General features: G+C 39.9%; 1 protein-coding gene across 2 annotated transcripts; it reads right to left on the bottom strand.

The window, feature by feature from the left end:
* Positions 1-3,699: 3,699 nt before the first annotated feature.
* ccn2b (cellular communication network factor 2b) lies at positions 3,700-12,608 on the bottom strand. 2 transcript variants are annotated; one of them, XM_035183537.2, is made up of 5 exons: positions 12,482-12,608; positions 10,140-10,356; positions 8,556-8,807; positions 6,997-7,253; positions 3,700-6,341 (listed from the first exon to the last, which is right to left on the bottom strand). In XM_035183537.2, the coding sequence occupies exons 1-5, from the start codon at positions 12,533-12,535 to the stop codon at positions 6,036-6,038; spliced, it is 1,086 nt and encodes a 361-aa protein (XP_035039428.1). In that variant the 5' UTR covers positions 12,536-12,608; the 3' UTR covers positions 3,700-6,035. The 2 variants fall into 2 exon arrangements, with proteins under 2 accessions (XP_035039428.1, XP_035039429.1); XM_035183538.2 differs by having other exon boundaries at positions 6,997-7,208.
* Positions 12,609-17,356: the final 4,748 nt, after the last annotated feature.

Below are 17,356 nucleotides of genomic sequence, written 5' to 3'. Positions count from 1 at the left end.
AGCCAGCACGATACAGTTCTCTTTAAATCAACCAAACTCAGTCCTCTTAAGATGGACCAAGAAGTGGACCAACATAAAAGGAACTTGGTTCTTTTTGCATTCACATTGACAGTTAATTTGGAGGAGGACTCAGTTCTTTGTCTGGTCCACTTTTGCTCTGAAGGGGCCTCAGTCCTCTCTCTGTTCACAAAATACCTAGTTCACAGTTACACAGATATTTACTACTTTGGATCATGGGAGTTCTTTCTTGGAACAAGATGGCTGTTGCCACAATTGTCTTCGTTCGTTCAGTATTTGGTTCAATTAGCCCACAGGGATATAAAAAGCCTGTTTAGACATAAGGATGATAACATTCCTACTAGAGGTGTGAATCTTCACTAGCCTCACGATTTAATTACAATTCACCTGTCCATGACTATAATATAGGGGGTAAGTCGAGCCACCCCCTGTATCTATGTAACCATAAAAAAGTAATCATGTGACCACAATTAAGAAAGTGTAGTCGACATTACTCATTCCAACTTTGACTCAAGAACATGGAGAGAGTGGTAAGCAAACCAGAACAAAAAAACTGTTTTTTGTCATCATGTTACTAAAGTTATATGTTTTTGACATGATTACATGTTAATTTAAATCATTGTAAGCTACAAAACAAGATAGTAAACTTAGCATTACTGTTGATCTGAGCTACTGTGTGAAACAGTTTTGTCAAAATGGTGGTTGTGGGGTAAAACGAGCCAATGGTCAGTCATCCTTCTGTAGCTAACACACAAAGATCACAGTTGAATCCCTAAAAAGTTAAAGTAACATGCTTTATAACAACAAATATATGGTTTTACTTTAAGTATACGTTTTTTTGCCTTTGTTAAATTGATGGCATGGATTTTGTGTTAATAGTGGCACTATTTACCCATAGATGGCTCAATTGACCCCATCACTATGATCATTTTACCCCCACCTTGGGGTAAGTTTGTTGTTCACAATTCACCTGATCATGATTCACTTCTCGCTGCACTTCAATGCATCACATCTGTCCCAGATGACCTGAATTCACTGTATTATATGATAACATGATTTGAGATAATAATAATACAGGAAATTCTCAAAAACCATTTGTCATGACAAGAATGGATGTTCAGCTTTTATTCAAATTGTCCTGACAGAGTTAGTGGAGCTCATTACTGAGATACTGCAGTTGATTTAAGCATGCAGTCTGTGAGTAAAAGGTTTTCTGTCTGATGCTGAGGAAAACACAGAACATTACTTACTGTTAGATTCTGCCGCTGTGTCTAGAGTTTTAAATAATTAATGAGGTCACCACTGCTGTGCCATTACTGATTAAACTTAGCACAGCCCCTGTCCACAGAAAGAGCCACTTTAGAGAGGTCTGTGTGTGTGTGCACCTCCTCCGACTAAAGGTATCAACATTTCAACTCATCTGTGGTTGTGTTCACATATTTCAGCCCTCCAAACAAACTTAGAGTGATGAGACAGCATTGTTTGCGCATATGTGAACACTCTAAACGAACTCAGACCCTGACTCATGATCCGACATCATCGATTAATAATCAAATAAATGTGATTGTTGTGAAGAGGAACAGAGTCGATCAGACATCATTGGCATAATACGTTCCCTAGCCCCTCACCCTAACCGTAACCCTCCAAGCTAAATGCCTAACCCTTACCCTAACCCTAACCTAAACCTAATTCTAACCCTAACCCTAAAACCAAGTTTTAACCCTCAAACAGCCCTTTGAAAAAGTGAGGACTGTCCAAAATGTCAGGAACACACACACACACCTGAGTGATTAGAAAAAGCAGAGGAGCAGAATAACGCGTTTAACAGCGCTGAGTGCACAACTAATAATAATAACTATTGACAAGGGGGGGGCACTTTCCAAATAAAAAGGGAGTTCAGATTTATCTGAATGATTGCAGCCATGTGCAATGACATAGAAAATTGAGGATGTGATGCATTGAGATGCATTGAGAAATTAATCATGAACAGGTGAATCGTGATCAAATCATGGACAGATATATTGTCATCATATTGTGGACAGGTGAATCGAATCGTGAGGTTAGTGAAGACAGGAATGTTATAATCCTTATGTCTAAACAGGGACTTTCAATCCCTGTGGGCTAATATAACCAAATACTGAATGTGGATTAGACAAGTTCGGCAGCAGCCATATTGCTCCAAGTGAAAACTACCCATAATCCAAAGTAGTAAATATCGGTGTAACTGTGAACTAGATATTTTGTGAACAGCAAGAGAACTCAGGCCCCTTCGGAGCAAAAGTGGACCAGACAAAGAACTGAGTCCTGATTCTAAGTAACTGTCAATGAGAATACAAAGAGAACCAAGTCCCTTTTATGTTGTCCCACTTTTTGGTCCACTTTAAGAGTATTTTTTCGCTTCAGATGGGTCTGAGTTCTTTTGGAGTTTTCACATATGCGCAAAACATGCTGACTCATCGCTCTGAGTTTATTTGGAGGGCTGAAAAGGACCAAGTGTGAAAACACCTTGTGTTAGCAACAAAATGTGATCTGAGTAGGTTAGAACACTGCTGTCAAAATCAGCACTAAAATTGCTATTAAAAGCCTAAGCTGCACCTCTCCACCTAACACAGAACAAACATGTTTGATTTCAGGAAATTACAAAACAGGCATAGACGCAATATGTTTTGCCCAAGGAAAAATACATAAAAACTGGATTTGTGCCTACGGGATTGTGGTTTCTATTAACGCTGCCCCTCTGTCTGTGAAAGATCGTTGCCAGGCCAAATTGGTGTAGGACCACAGGTCTTCTCATAGTCTTGGTCCAATGATACACTAGTGGTCTGTCCTGTGTGAGCACTGAAATAAAAATATATTTTCTTTGAACAAAGTCGTAAGTTGTAAATAGTCTGTATTTATATAACGCTTTTCTAGTCTTGATGACCACTCAAAGCGCTTTAAAAACACTATTCCACCAAATTAGCAACAGGGGGCATTGATGCTTGTGAAGGCTGCTGGAACCACTTTCTCTCCAACCTCTGCCTCAGCTTCTGCTGGCTATTCTCCCTCTTCCACTTCCTTTTCCTCTTGGAAGTGAGCTACGCCATGATAGTAGACATGTAAATAATGTTGGTGTTGAAATATTTTACTTACAACATTACTTGTCCTGCAAATGTGATCTTTGATCTGCGACATTTGAAAGGAAGAAACAAAACCGACATGAAATTAAAAATATTGTAAGAGGAGGGGAATTAATAAGAATAGATTAATCAAATAAATACCAATGGCATTCAGGCCTCCATCTTTAAATGCTTTGGTTAAATCTGCCCTTTAGCCTTTGAGGAATTACACTAGCGCAGTCCAACTGGGCATCGGGAATAATGGGACAAATTCTTGTTAGCTGTCAAATTAGTGGGTCATAAATCAAATCAGGAAAGCCACTACCTCTCAGTCAGAAGTCTCAGTGTGCCTGTTATTTGGGTGTGTGCTTGTTCCCTCACCGAACTAACCCCCCGAGTGTGTGTCTGAATGGACAGAATGGAGCCTGGTGTCTGTATCACTGCCTGCAGCTTGACTTAACAGTTACTCTTACATAACACGTGAGACTGCTGCTTCATCTAAAATCCACAGCATCTGTTTTTAGAGCCCAGCCGACTCTATGCTTTCTATTTTCAGCAGCAAGAACGAGGCAAACATGCAGTGTATCTATAAAAATAAACTTTGTTTATTGAAAAAGAGGCAAAAGTGCAACAGACAATGACTCACTTGTATCTTAGTCAGGTGGCTACAGTGAAAAAACAAAGCAATAGGATACAGTTACAGAGCTACAATACTGTGTTTAAACAAATTGTATAAATTATAGTACAAAACTGTACACAGTCTTACAGTATATACACAGCTTTATTTAGCAAATGCTAAATTTGTCCATGTCCTTCTTTTTTAAATATACAGTTAATAATGGGAGTCAAATTAATTTTAGCCATGTTACATAATTTTCTTCCCTCCACTAGTCTTTAGACTGTGGCGTCAGAATAGAAAAACTACTGGAATTGAAAAGACAAAGGACACTGAACTAGACCAATCAGCAGTTAGTAACTGACCTCCATCTTCTCAGGAGGCGACCAATGTCAAAACAGACTAAAGAGAGACTAAATGTGTGATAACATATTTAAATACAAAAACTGACGTCTCCTGTATTGTCATTACTTTCAGAAATTAGTAGTACATAATAAATGTAAGGCAAATATTTCAACTTTTGTTTCCCCTTGCATGACTTGGTGTGGGCAGTTTCTCCAGGAGCATTTCAGTGGCTGCCAGGGAACTACATCTCCCCCAGTCTGTCATTTTCGTTACATTTCAGGAGGTTTTTTAATTGAAATTTCTTATCAACTTTCATGGATGTACCCACATTGTGTTACCTGTACTCTCAGAAAGACACTTTAATACAGCTAGCCAACACGATTTCTCTGTGTAAAGGCAGAGTGGCCATGTTTGATTGTCATTTTTCAAGTCTTATCACATCACTTAGGCCACATTTGCAAAAATATATAATACATTACCTTTATGAAAAATAGTAACATAATCTTCATCTTTGGTTAACATTTTGTTTTAAGATTAGGTTCATGGTAGCTAATCTTAGCTACGGTCAACAAACTTCAATAACATTATTGAGCCAGTTTCTCTACGTCTGTTACACTATTTTGTAGCATTCACTGTTTTCCTGTAAATGCCCCAAAAACGTTGGTCACTCATTAATTATAGATAGAGAATAAATGTTATTTCAGGATTTAAAAACAATAGTGCAGTTGAGGTGCTCCTATTCATCTTTAGAGACTGTTATCCTACAGTGATATTGTTTTCATTGTCTCAAGATCAGAACTAAATTACCTTTGAGTCTCAATGTAACAAATAATGGTCATAATGTCAGTGCTGTTAAAGTCTACATTTTCAAGATTGTGCATGACTTGAAATTACAAAGCTTTAAGAGCCATCATTCAAACATTATCTAAATAAAGACAATCAAGTGCTTGGCTCATTTATTTTGTAAATATTTGAGTATTTAGATCTGAAGTCATGTCCACTAACGCAACTTGCAGAATCCTATGGAATAGAAAACCATACAACATGGCTACACTGTATCCTGGTATGTGATTAGTAAAGACATGCATGTCTTTATATTTGAGAATGGAAATTCATTTTTGATCTTTGGAAACCATATAAAATAATTTTGATCAAAGTTCCACTCTTCAGTGCTGTTTCTTACGACCCTGTTCAGTGCCAGTTGTCATCATGTGAGCAGAGTACAGTTGGTTGTACTTTCTAGAGTATGTTTGGAGATGCAGTCCTTGTTTCTGATCAAAGGTGCTTTCTGGAGTCAGATGTAAATGTCCTCTGATGCCAGACACTGTTTTCGAAGAGATTCTTGGATTGTGGGGTACTGTCACCAGACCCTTGGTAACAGGGTGCATCAGTAGCAGCTGCCTTATGGTGGGTTTATCTTTTGATACAGATTAAAAAAATGTAAGACCTGATATGTTTCCATACATTTCTTTGTCAGTATGTCGTCAGTTTGTATCTTAGAAAAATAAACATGTCTTGCTCTCCTTCATCTCTTAACCTGGCAGGATTGATTGTAGGCAGAAGCAAGTACAGCCAAATTCTTTCTGATTTTTTTAGTTCTGGCCGGGACAACTGTGTATCTTAGTGTGGGCATTGTTCTTCCAACATGTGTAAATCTCTGATCGAATTTATTTTAAGGCCTATTTTTCTATTTTTGTATTGCCTCTTACCAGACGTTGTCCAGACATACATTTCATAACAACACTGGCCTCATCATCTTTCCTCAAAGCAAACCAACAATTAAACAAGAAAATGTTGTTGTCTCTTTAAGAAAAGGTAATGAATTTCTGACCCATCGCTTGAAGTCTGGATTACACTGAATGTGTGTGTGGTTGTAAAGGCAGAGCGTTGGCTTGGTTGTTAGCATGTTGCAGTCCTGATGAATGGGTTTCAATGTGTGTGTGTGCATAAGTCTCTGGTCACATATTGTTGTCATAATCCCCAATCATCCTCCGAGTATTGGATGCCAGGAAGATGTCGTTATCATGAGGACAGTCATGATGGCAGGAGCAGGTCTTGATAAACATCATCTTCTTCATGAAGACATCTCCCTCTGGACAGCGGAACTCCACCTCGGCTGTGATGGTGGTGTGAGGCGTGCAGCAGCGATTGTCTGTACAGACGCCGCAGAACTTCGGTTTGTACAGCCTGGTGCTGGAGCAGCCTGACAGCTCAAAGTGCATCCCTTGCTGGGCCTTTGGTGTCCGGACACATTTCTTCCCTTTCTGTGGAACAGAGATAATAATCTGTGACTTATTCGTCCGCAGAATCATAGAGTTGATCTGCTTGTTACTTGTACTGTTAGGTGCTGTGAGTGGTCGATGAGACTGGAAAAGCGATATATGAATATAGTACATTTACAATTAAGAAACATCTCATATATCTAATCGCTTCAAAACTTTCTAAGCCCCACTAGCCTGTCATTTCCTTCACTCAATGTCCTTACCCTCTCCAGCTTCATCTCATTCACTAATGAACTCCTTTGGTAGACTGTCCTAGAGAGCATCAGTCTCAACTGAGCCTAGCACAATTGTGAAAAGGGATGAGTAGGAATAAAGGCTTGTAAAAGCCAGGTTTACCCAGCTCCTCTCTATTATAAACTAATGAAGGAAACATTTACTTGTTTAAAGTAACAGTTGAAAAGTGGGTTAGCTCATTGATAAAATCAGTTTATGAATTTAGTCTTCTGAAGGAAGAAGTACTAAAATACTTAACTATAAGTCATCAAAAGGATTTGTGGGTTCTTTCACCACTACTAACACACTAAAGTACTCAGTGCATGTCATGAAAATATGAATAAACTGTCTTTTGCACAGTAACTGATGTGGAATATTCCTTCCCTCTCACACTCATCTTTTAGTTACAAGTAAACCAACTGACCTTGATTTCTTTCACAAGTTGGCTGTTGCAGGGCCGGACCATGCAGATCCTGGTCTGCCTCTCCAGCTGGCAGCGCTGGTTGTCGTTGGTGATACGGGATGAGACGGCCATGCCACAGGTGGCCGAGCACTCACTCCACTCTGTAGTCTGGACTATGCAATTATCTTTGTGACTCTCTCCGTGTGGCCCATAGGGAGAAGCCTGTCTGAAGACTGAGACAGGATTTGAAGAGGACAGAGGATGAATCTGAGAGGCTCCTGCAACCAGAGGAAGCAGGGCAGAGGGAAATGTGTAGAGAGAGTTGAAAGTGGCATTCAATTTAACTTTATATTGTTTTGTGACTAAACTAAGACAAAATTAACTGTAAAACATGAACTATTAACTAAGTTGTGTGTGTGTGTGTGTGCAGGAAAATTACATTCAAATTAAACCACAAGTGCAAAAGCATCCAGCAAATGTGTGTGATTTGGGGCGGAACCAGTGTTTTGGGGGTTACTAATCGTTGCAGTGTCACTTCTGGCCAGCAGAGGCAGTAAAGTGTAATTTCGGCTCATGTAGTGTAATGAGTGGCATGGACTTGATGCCAGAAATGTCTGTTTTTAACGGGCGCCAATAAAGTAAAGGGAGATGCATTTATCACGTGATAGTCCATTAGTGTGTGAGAGACTGATACGACAAACAAAAACATACATAACGTCTGCACAGTATGGACAGTAGTGTAGTGCTCTGTTCTGCGGCTGTCTAATTTGATTTATGGATTATCTATATGAACTTTTGGCCAAGCCGGCAGTGTGCCTCTAAGGCTGGTTATGTCTGAAACATGTTAACAACCTCTGGCTGGAATTCATGCCAAAATAAATCCCCAAAATGTATGTGATCCCCTGATCTTTTCCTCCAGCCCCATTTGCAGGTGGAAATTGGGAATTCAGAATAAAATGTCTCTCAATAACTCTTCGATGAATCACCATGTAATTTCATGGAGACATTCATGGTCTAAAAGTACAAACAAATAGACAAACATATTGTACAATTGCCCCACTAACTTTACTGCTTTTAAATATACTTTAAACATTAAAAACAAAAGTACTTGGGTTAGGGTTAGGATGAGTGTAGCCTATTCCCTGAGGTAACAGTCTACTGTAACATTATGGCTGAGTCTCGGCTTCTTCCGACTCCTTTTCAGGTGTTTCTTCTTCAACAGTGATGCTGCTGCTTCAGGAGGCGGGGTCTAATGTTGCCTGCCTTCTCTGATTGGATCAGTGGGCCAATTAGCCTGTCTTTAATGATTACTTTTAAAACTATAAAAAACAACGTGAATATGTAACACAATGAATTGTTAGAAAGTACAAATATTTTCTGAAATATGTAGTGAAGTAAAAGGGAAAAGTACCTAAACAAATGTAATAAAGTAAAGTACAAATACAAGAAAAAACTAAGTCAATGTACTTTGTTGCATCCCAACAATGACAGTGATGAACTGATGTGGTCGTAGACTCCTATGGTCATCATGTTTCTACCTAACCATATCTAGCAGTGGATGTAACAGAGGTGACACTGACCGGCAATCACTGACTGGTAGTGGTGGTCCTGAGGCATCTGCTCACACACCCACTCCTCACAGCATCTCCCGGGGATCTGGATCCGGCGTGGGTATGGGCAGTCGAGGGAGGGCAGCCGGATGTCACTGGCACACATTGGCACACAGCCGATTTCTCCATTCATACACACACAGTGGTGCTTACAGCTGGGCTGGAAGGACTCCCCACTGCGGTAGACCACCCCCCCTAGGTCACACGTCTGACCCTCTTGAGCTGGTGACAGAGAAAACACATGCAGCTCTGTCACTGACTTTTGTTTCATCTGTGTGACTGAGCCATTGGCCAATGACTTGGTGTTAACAGTGTCCATTACATCATCAGGAGGGCGTATGAGATTGGGGCAGCCATTTATTACCCAGAAGGAGGCTGTGTACTGTTTCAAAGCCTAAAACTACTTTTACACTCTGTGGCTTCAAACCTTGTCTCGGAGTGATGTAAAATAATTAGACTTAAAGCACAGCCATTGTATTTAATTATAGTGAAGTATCTGGTTGATTTTGTCAAACAGCATTTAGGGTTATAAATCAGGGTTTTAACAGAGCAGCAGCGTTGAAATGACTTGAAGAGAAACCTGGTTAACATGTTGTCTTAATGGGTCACGTTTCAGTCACTGTTTCATATTTGTGCCATTGTGTGACAACTAAAACAGAAAAACCTGTAAGTGAGAACAGCTCTATTGTGAAATCAGCGGTTTTAAAGTACTATATATATGAGCAGAGAGGAGACATGCTAAAAGAAGACGCTGAATTATGAGGTCATGATTAATATTAGCGTAATACTGTTCCACAACTGTTTTCCACTACAGTTAATATTCTAGGTTTTGACCTAGTCTTGTTAAAAATTAAATGCATACAGCTTTTACCGAGTAGCCACATGTCAAATATCATCTCTCAGATAACTTTGTATATATGGCCATATGAGTATACAGTACAGCCAATATAATGTATGACACATTTAGTTGAATGCATGAAGTAGTAGTAATATTAAAATATCTTTGAAAATAATTTCTGTATACATGTTCTATGGAAAATAAATAAATACCAAATCAAAAAGCTTTGAAACTTTACAACTAGATTGGCACTCAGTAGCATACCTACGTCAAGGCCCAACTGTCTTCTTATGAAACCACATTTAGTGTTCCAAACCACTAGATCCAAACATTTCTATGCACCGAATTACACAAAACAATAGTGTCCCAATCATATTTCAGATTTTTTCATCAAGATCCATGAATTACTCTCGGAGAAATCAACGTAGATGCTGAAAAACACTTTACCTCAGAATGGCAAGGAAAGTAAAGAGAAAAAATATATCCTGGAACCCCCCCGAAATGCATATGAAGACATAACCCCCTTGGCAGAGGTAACAACTCTGTTTAACTCTTGATCACATGTTTTTTCTTTTTTTTCCTTTGAATCATACAGACCACGAGGCCATTGATCATATAAAGGACTTTGTTCGTATCACGAGAAATCAATTCTCAAACGTTATATCTTCCACTAGTGTGGGGGCAAATGAAGGTGTGTATTAGAAAGAATGTATTACCCATGCAGATGCCAGTCTCAGTGTCACTCAGCAGAGCGTAGTCACAGTAGAGCTCTTTGTGATGGTCACAGGGCTCCAGCATGGAGCAGGGCTCCCCCAGCTGCTTGGCACACACCTTACAGCAGCCACAGCCATTCAGGACCAGGCTGGTCCCCAACGGGCAGAGTGGGGGGTCTGCAGGGCAAGCACAGGGCTGGGAGCAGTCCTGGGCCATTGTCTGCAACAAACAGAAAAACATAGGTTAAGACCACATGAAACAATTAGCAGCAGGACACAGGAAGAATTTAAACATGAGAACAGAGAAAACATTTAAATGTGTGTTTTTCTAGAATAAATCAGTCTCAGTAGCTGCTCAGTAAAAGTACAAAATATGAAAAAGTTGGTCCTTGAGGGGGTTGCAGGGGGTTTTGACAATAATTTCATCCATTTGCAACACACTATCAGAATGTAGGACTATTTTGGTCCTGAATTCCATACTGTAATTAAACATCTAACAGCAAAAATCTTGTCAAATGGGGGTCTGTGGTCTAATTTGTGTTTGTTTATATGTCGTTGATGTGCAAAAGTTAGGGATCCGCTGATCTACACTTTACAAATAAGTGATATCTGCTCTGCAGTGACTGTGCCTCAGCGATATAAAAAGGCAGAACAGTGACGTTATGATGCTTCAGAATCTCAGAGACATGGATGGAGTCTTATTTAGACTCCAGAGACCAGGTTCACATTCCATCACCTGCGATTCTCAGTCCAGACTAATGTGCTAAGGAATTGAATATTTAGAGCAAATGCTTTTACAGATGCCGCAGTTTAAACCAATCCTACTCACTAAAGAAACAAGAGCAACACATGCCAACTCCAGAAGTGCAATATATGAGTAAAAGTTTAGGCTGGTAGAGGGAGCTGTGACATGAGCATGAGAGATCTTCCCAAGTCCAGTCCATCGAGAACCTCCCCAAAGCTCAAGTGCATTAAAGATAGAATAGACCTGGGGATAATTAGACACAGGCCCACATATGATTGTAATGAACAGACAATAAGAGTAGAGAACACTGCCAAGCTGCATGATACAGATCAATCAATTGATTTAGTTGAGTTGAATGAAAGAAAAATATGTGAATGAAGTTAGAATGACATGATTTCAGTATGATGAATATCACTGCTTGCTGTAATGGGGTGAGTGGTACCCATCACCTGACGCCTCAACTGTCTCTGCTCGAATCCAAACACCTTTGCTTTGTGAAAAACATATGACCCATACTGAAGTATAATATCAAACTAAATAGTAATGAAAACCAGTGACTGACTTGGTTTGGTTGCCTAACTGGAACCAAGTGACGACCTTTAATGAGCATGTCAGTGGTCAGCTCAGCTCATAATGGTCACATTGTTCCTGTGAGAATATGATTGGATGCTACCCATAAGTAGAATCAGCCCCTGGAATGGTGAAGCATAAATGAAGCAACTGATGCCAAACAGCTGATGCTAATGATTTCACTGCTCTGCCTGAATGAATGCTGCATTTCAGACTCAGACAACTTGAGCAACTTGAGATTTGTGCCACTCATAGTCAGAGCTCCTGTAGGTTAAGTTGGGGCAGATCCATCTACCCTGATGGAGAAGCAGTTGTCTGACTCCACACCATCAAGGCAAACACTGTAAATGATGAACCATCATCTATAAGCCAAAGTAAATTGCATAAAGTCAGTATAGTAAAACTGTTATAAATTCAAATTTATGTCAAATATGAGACAACTGTTATTAGGTAGCTATCACTGAATGTCAATTTGGAAAATCTTGAAAAAAACGTTTTTTTAAGCACAACCACAGTCTTTGTTCAGATTTATGACAAAGTGGTAAAAGAAGAGTTTCACGAGTTTAAGGAAAACAAATGTGTTTTTATACCATATAGTAACATGTAATAACATTGCAACACATTTGCCACCAACATTATGAGTCATGCAGTAAAGGCAGTGAGGCTGTTATTGTTTCACTCCGGTTAATGAGTGCACAAAATGCCACAAGATGGCGACAGCAGACAGTGATCACATGGGCCAGCACACACTTTCCATGTTCTGTTTTCCTCCCACTGTAAAGCATCAGCAGACAGGGAGCAGGTTTGGAAGAGGAAAGTCTGAGTGTGGAGGTGCAGAAGCAGAAGGAGCTGCCTACATTTCTACCCACAATCGTCTACTTTATCACCAAAGACTTCACTCTGACGTAAGGAGTCACATGTTGACTAAAATGCACATTTGCTTGCAAAGGTCCAAAGCAGCATAATAACTCAACCTTGATATGAGTTCATGCTCAAATTAATTTCATTTTGACAGAGAAAGAAAACTTACCGATGCGATAACAAGCAGGAGAAGAGAGAACGTGGCTGAAGTTTCTACACACATGTTGCTTTGCAGGCTGCAGTCCACTCGGTAGTACTGGGTCCTGTGGGCAGGAGGCTCACTCTTGTTTTTCTCTCTGCAGCAGACTGATGAAGGCTGGGAGGAGAAATGGCCTTAAATACCAGCCCAGTGGGTGTAGCCAGAGAAACGAGAGCCATGCAGCTCTGCTCAGAGGGGTGAAAATATTCCAAATCAAATGGTTACAAAAGGCAGCCTCCACCGACACATCATTAGTTTGAAGTGCTGCGAGTGGACAAAATGGCAACAGACAGGGGGTGTTAGCTCTAGGGTAATAAGGTGACTGACAGCAGCTAAGATTGGCCATTTTGAGTCAATTTACATTCCAATTTACAGTGTTGTGTGGTGGCTCTGACACTTACTGTAACATATGAGTAGTCAAAGCCATAAGCCGCACCTCAACAAAAGACAGTTTTAGGAATGTTCCTCACAGAATCTTAGATTTCATGCAGCAGCGGTAATGATTGTGGAAAAAGGGTGGTGTAAGCCAAACACTGACAGACTGCAGAGGTGCAGCACGCACACACACACACACACACACACACACACACACACACACACACACACACACATACACATACACACACACCCACACCCCCCTCTAAAGAGAAATAGGATGTGGCCTTCGTGAAACGGAAGATCGTGGCAGTGGGATTTGAACCATAGTGTGAAAGTATGGGGCCTCGGTTTCTTACTAAATCTCAAACATGCTCCAAATTCAACAAGTCTGTGTTGATGAGACGCCTGTCATGACTGTTGACCGTTGTCAAGTTCACACGAGCCAGTTTCTAAATGTCTTATGGAAGTATTATGTGAACAGAGAATAACATATCGCCTGGTAATAATATTGTGGCTATGGTTTCCATTCGTGTTCTGTCATCATGGGTAGAATTCCCTCATGAAGTCTGCCTGTTGCAGTAGGTGCTCAGAGTTTCTGTGTCATCACTGCACTTATGTACGTCATTTTCAAAATTAGCTTTGTAAAATGAACAATGTCCAGATATCTTAGTGTTTACACAGTAAAGCCTCAACACCCCAGCTCTAGTTCACCTCCTGACCACTAGATAGAGCCAATTTTCCCTCCAGCTCTCTTCTTCTAATCTCTAAATCACATCAAAATAATTTTACGGGTGACGGACATTAAAATAATTGGTTTTATGGTATATTGATTAAAATGTTGATAATATTTTGTGTAGGCTGTGTGGTGGGGGCTCTATGACCGTCCGCCTTTAGATCATTGTCTTCAAAGGAGCCTGGTAGAAGAAATAAGGCCTTATTATGGACAGTGCCATGGTCAAACCTAAACTTTACATCAAATAATTTAGCTCATCAGGTAACCAATATCAAGGTCTTTAAAATAACCTATTGTCCACCCAACAGTAACTTGACAATCAGTTTGATCTCAGACTTTAACTGCCCTCTCTGCTCAGGTAAAGTCCCACGAGTCCGGTGTCCTGTTGTCCTTGGGAAACCTTTGGAAATGTGTTAACGCTAAGGCTAAGTGACTGTGCTGCAGATCCAGTCCTCTGTTTCTTAAGTAACATGAACAAGTTCACACTTCATTAGTGAAGTATACCATTGATGCCAGTAAAAAAATCCATCACACGTTTTGGGTTTAGGTTTAAACATAGAGAATCGCTGGCTCGTCACCCTTGTGTGTCTCACTGCCTGGTTAAACAAGGCCAGGCCACAATCTGGACAAGCATGAACCGAAATAACCACAGCTTGTGGGAACATAGTATCAATGTATGCTTTTTATTTTAATTTTACTACCTTAATCATTTCCTCATTATTAAGAAAGTGAAAAGTTTAAATGTTCAGCATTGTTGTTATTGTGCAGTACAGTCTGTCATAAATAACTGCAGCCTTCTATGCTACACATAGAGAATGTATAAAGAGGGCTGTAAACAATTATAATTAAAAGAACAAGATCAAATATTTTTAGAGGTGTTTAGGTGTGTAATTCTGAAAACAGGCCTTTTCTCTGAACTGAATGGTTTTATAATGCAGTCTACTTTCTTGTAAGAGAAAAATCGGAATGTATCTTACATCACAAATGTTTTCATAAAAATAAGACAGGAACTGCTGGATTTGGATAAGTAAAACAGTGAGTCCTTGTTAAGAGCATTGGCAAACTGCTGCCATTCTGAAGCAACCACATCATTAAATGTTACTTGTCTCCATTCTCTTGCCACAAATATTACATAAAACATTACATAAAAGCTCAGTACAGGCTCACAGCTTCCATGTTCAGACAGGTGACATGATGCACCGGGCTGTCACAGCTCGGCTCACATGTGGCATCACTCAGATGGGACACAATGTTTGACCCGGAGTAAATCACTATCATTTGTTGTTTCCCCTCCTCCTCCTGCACACACACACACAGACACACACAGACACACAGACACACACACACACACACACACACACACACACACACACACACACACACACACACACACACACACACACACACACACACACACACACACACACAAGCATGCACGTACACGTGTATATGTAATTTGTGGTTGAAACAGAAGAAGTTTGAGTACCAGTCTTTCCTGTGAGTAGAAATCATACAAGGATCCTTTCAGTGCACCTACTCCCAGGTCCAGGCAGGTTGACTACACAACAACACAATGGAATTTATTCCCACTCTTGTTTGAGTGTTGTGTGTTCGACCATCAGGATCTGTTCACATTCAAATAATAGGGTAGCTCCCACATTGCTGACATTGGGGGTCTTAACCTGCAATCATTTTATCAGTGGATGTTTGCTTACCACAAACAAATACTGTACACTATGTACAAGCTCACATTCCTGGATAATTACATACTGTAAACATTATGTTATTTACCTGGAGATCCTGGAAACTGAGGGTAGAACTACAGCCACCATGTTCATTTCAAGAGATTTCAAAATCCTGTGTCATCATCTTAAAACACTGCAGTGATTATCCAATAAGCTTACATCAGCTTACATGGGTCTGTTCCTCAAATGTCCTTCTTGGTACCACAATGTTTTCACACTTCACCTGTTGTTTCACGATACATACTGTGAATAGTACTGTGTGTGATAAGATACATTCTGCTCAGTGCGATTGTGAGGATGCAGCAGCCTGCATATTGGTATGAATCCTCATTGTTTTTTCCGTGTCTTTGTGTCTGACACCATGAAGCAAGGAATAAATCATATCATATTGCATCAAATTGCCATAAACTCTTTATTGATGGTAATGAATGAGCATATCCCTCAGTGCAATGTAACTTAAATAGTAGCATATATAAGGGATAATAAAGTATACCATGAAAAAACTAGAATTATCACAATGTGGTGGTTTGCCTCTGCCAAACAGTGCAGTTTCCGTTTACATAAATCTATTTTCCAGACTCTAATGAGGTCCCCATGACCTTTGCCTTGATTTGTTCATCTTTGGGTCCAAGTAACAACTGATCAGAACTACAAGAAATCCCCTCAAGGCGGTTTTGAAATATCGAATCAGTTAATCCATGATTCAAAGTGAGCATGTGTGCTAAATTTTAATGAATTCCCTTGAGGTGTTCTTCAGATTTCACATTCACAAAGCAAAATAGAGGCTATTTAGAGGTCAGTGACCTTGACCTTTTGACCGTAGACCACCAAAATGTAATTAGTCCATCTTTCCCTCCCAAGTCCAAGTTAATGTTTGTAGCAAATTGGAAGAGATTCCCTCAAGCGTGTCTTAAGTTGTAACTTTCGATAACAACATAAACATACTTTGTGAGGCCACCTTAACGTTTGACCACCAAAACAAATCAGTTAATCATTGAGTCTAAGAGAATCTTTGAGCCAAATGTGAAAGGGCTCCCTCTATGCCTTCCAGAGATATCGCGTTCACAAGGCAAATAAGTGCTTTGTGAGGTCAAAGTGACCTTGACCTTTGACTATCATAATCTAATCAGTTCATCCCTCTGGCCACTGGCTGTAACTGTCGCAGAAGCATGAAAATAGCTTCAGTTTCATTAATTTCTAAGTCAGATTTAACAACCAGTACACTGGCAAGTGCCTGTTTCCTCGTGTGAAGACATAAATTATCAAGATTTAAATTGAATCCCCATATTTTTTTGTCAGATACATTAATTATTGGTGTGTTGGTTGGCTCTGCAGATAGAATTTGTTGACAAGAAGAAAAAAGAATATCAACCTTCAAATGAGCTCTATGTAGGTTGTTTCTATTGCTACACAGCCAATGTTAGTGGTAACTGTTTACCTACCAGTCTAGAAGAAATGTGTGAGTTCAGCATCAAACTGCTGTATTAACCATTTTCCAGCCTTAATGTTAACTCTTAAAAAAAACTTAATGTGTTGCTTCTATTTCTGTCACTTGTATGCTTCTATTGAAGTTAGCATACACAGCCTATAATTGAGCAGTGACATGCAATCCTTGTTAAATGGACTGGAATATATAGTGATTTTCTTGCCTTTACCACCACTCGAAGTTCTTCACATCACAAGTCACATTGTCACACACTCACACAGGACACTACCACATGCCTCTCCAGTGTGAAAAAGCAGAAAAACACCCTCCTTCAATCGCAGAGTAATGGAGTACTTTGTTGTATAACCTTCCTTTGGTGATTAGCAATTCTTTGACCATGATCTCTTTGGTGCTCATGTGAACTGGAAGTGAAAACAAGCCACCTGACTCCACAGCTTGTTAGTCACAGCAGGACATGTAGAGTTAATTACATCCTGTGTTATGGTACAACAGCTGAAGTGAGTCAAGGTGTTTGACTGGAATCGGAGCCCAGCTTGGTGCTT

Source organism: Hippoglossus stenolepis, chromosome 17, assembly GCF_022539355.2.
Source record: "Hippoglossus stenolepis isolate QCI-W04-F060 chromosome 17, HSTE1.2, whole genome shotgun sequence".
Classification (NCBI taxonomy): domain Eukaryota; kingdom Metazoa; phylum Chordata; class Actinopteri; order Pleuronectiformes; family Pleuronectidae; genus Hippoglossus; species Hippoglossus stenolepis.
The sequence above is the reverse complement of the archived record's forward strand: the minus strand, read 5'-3'. Positions and strand labels throughout refer to the sequence as shown.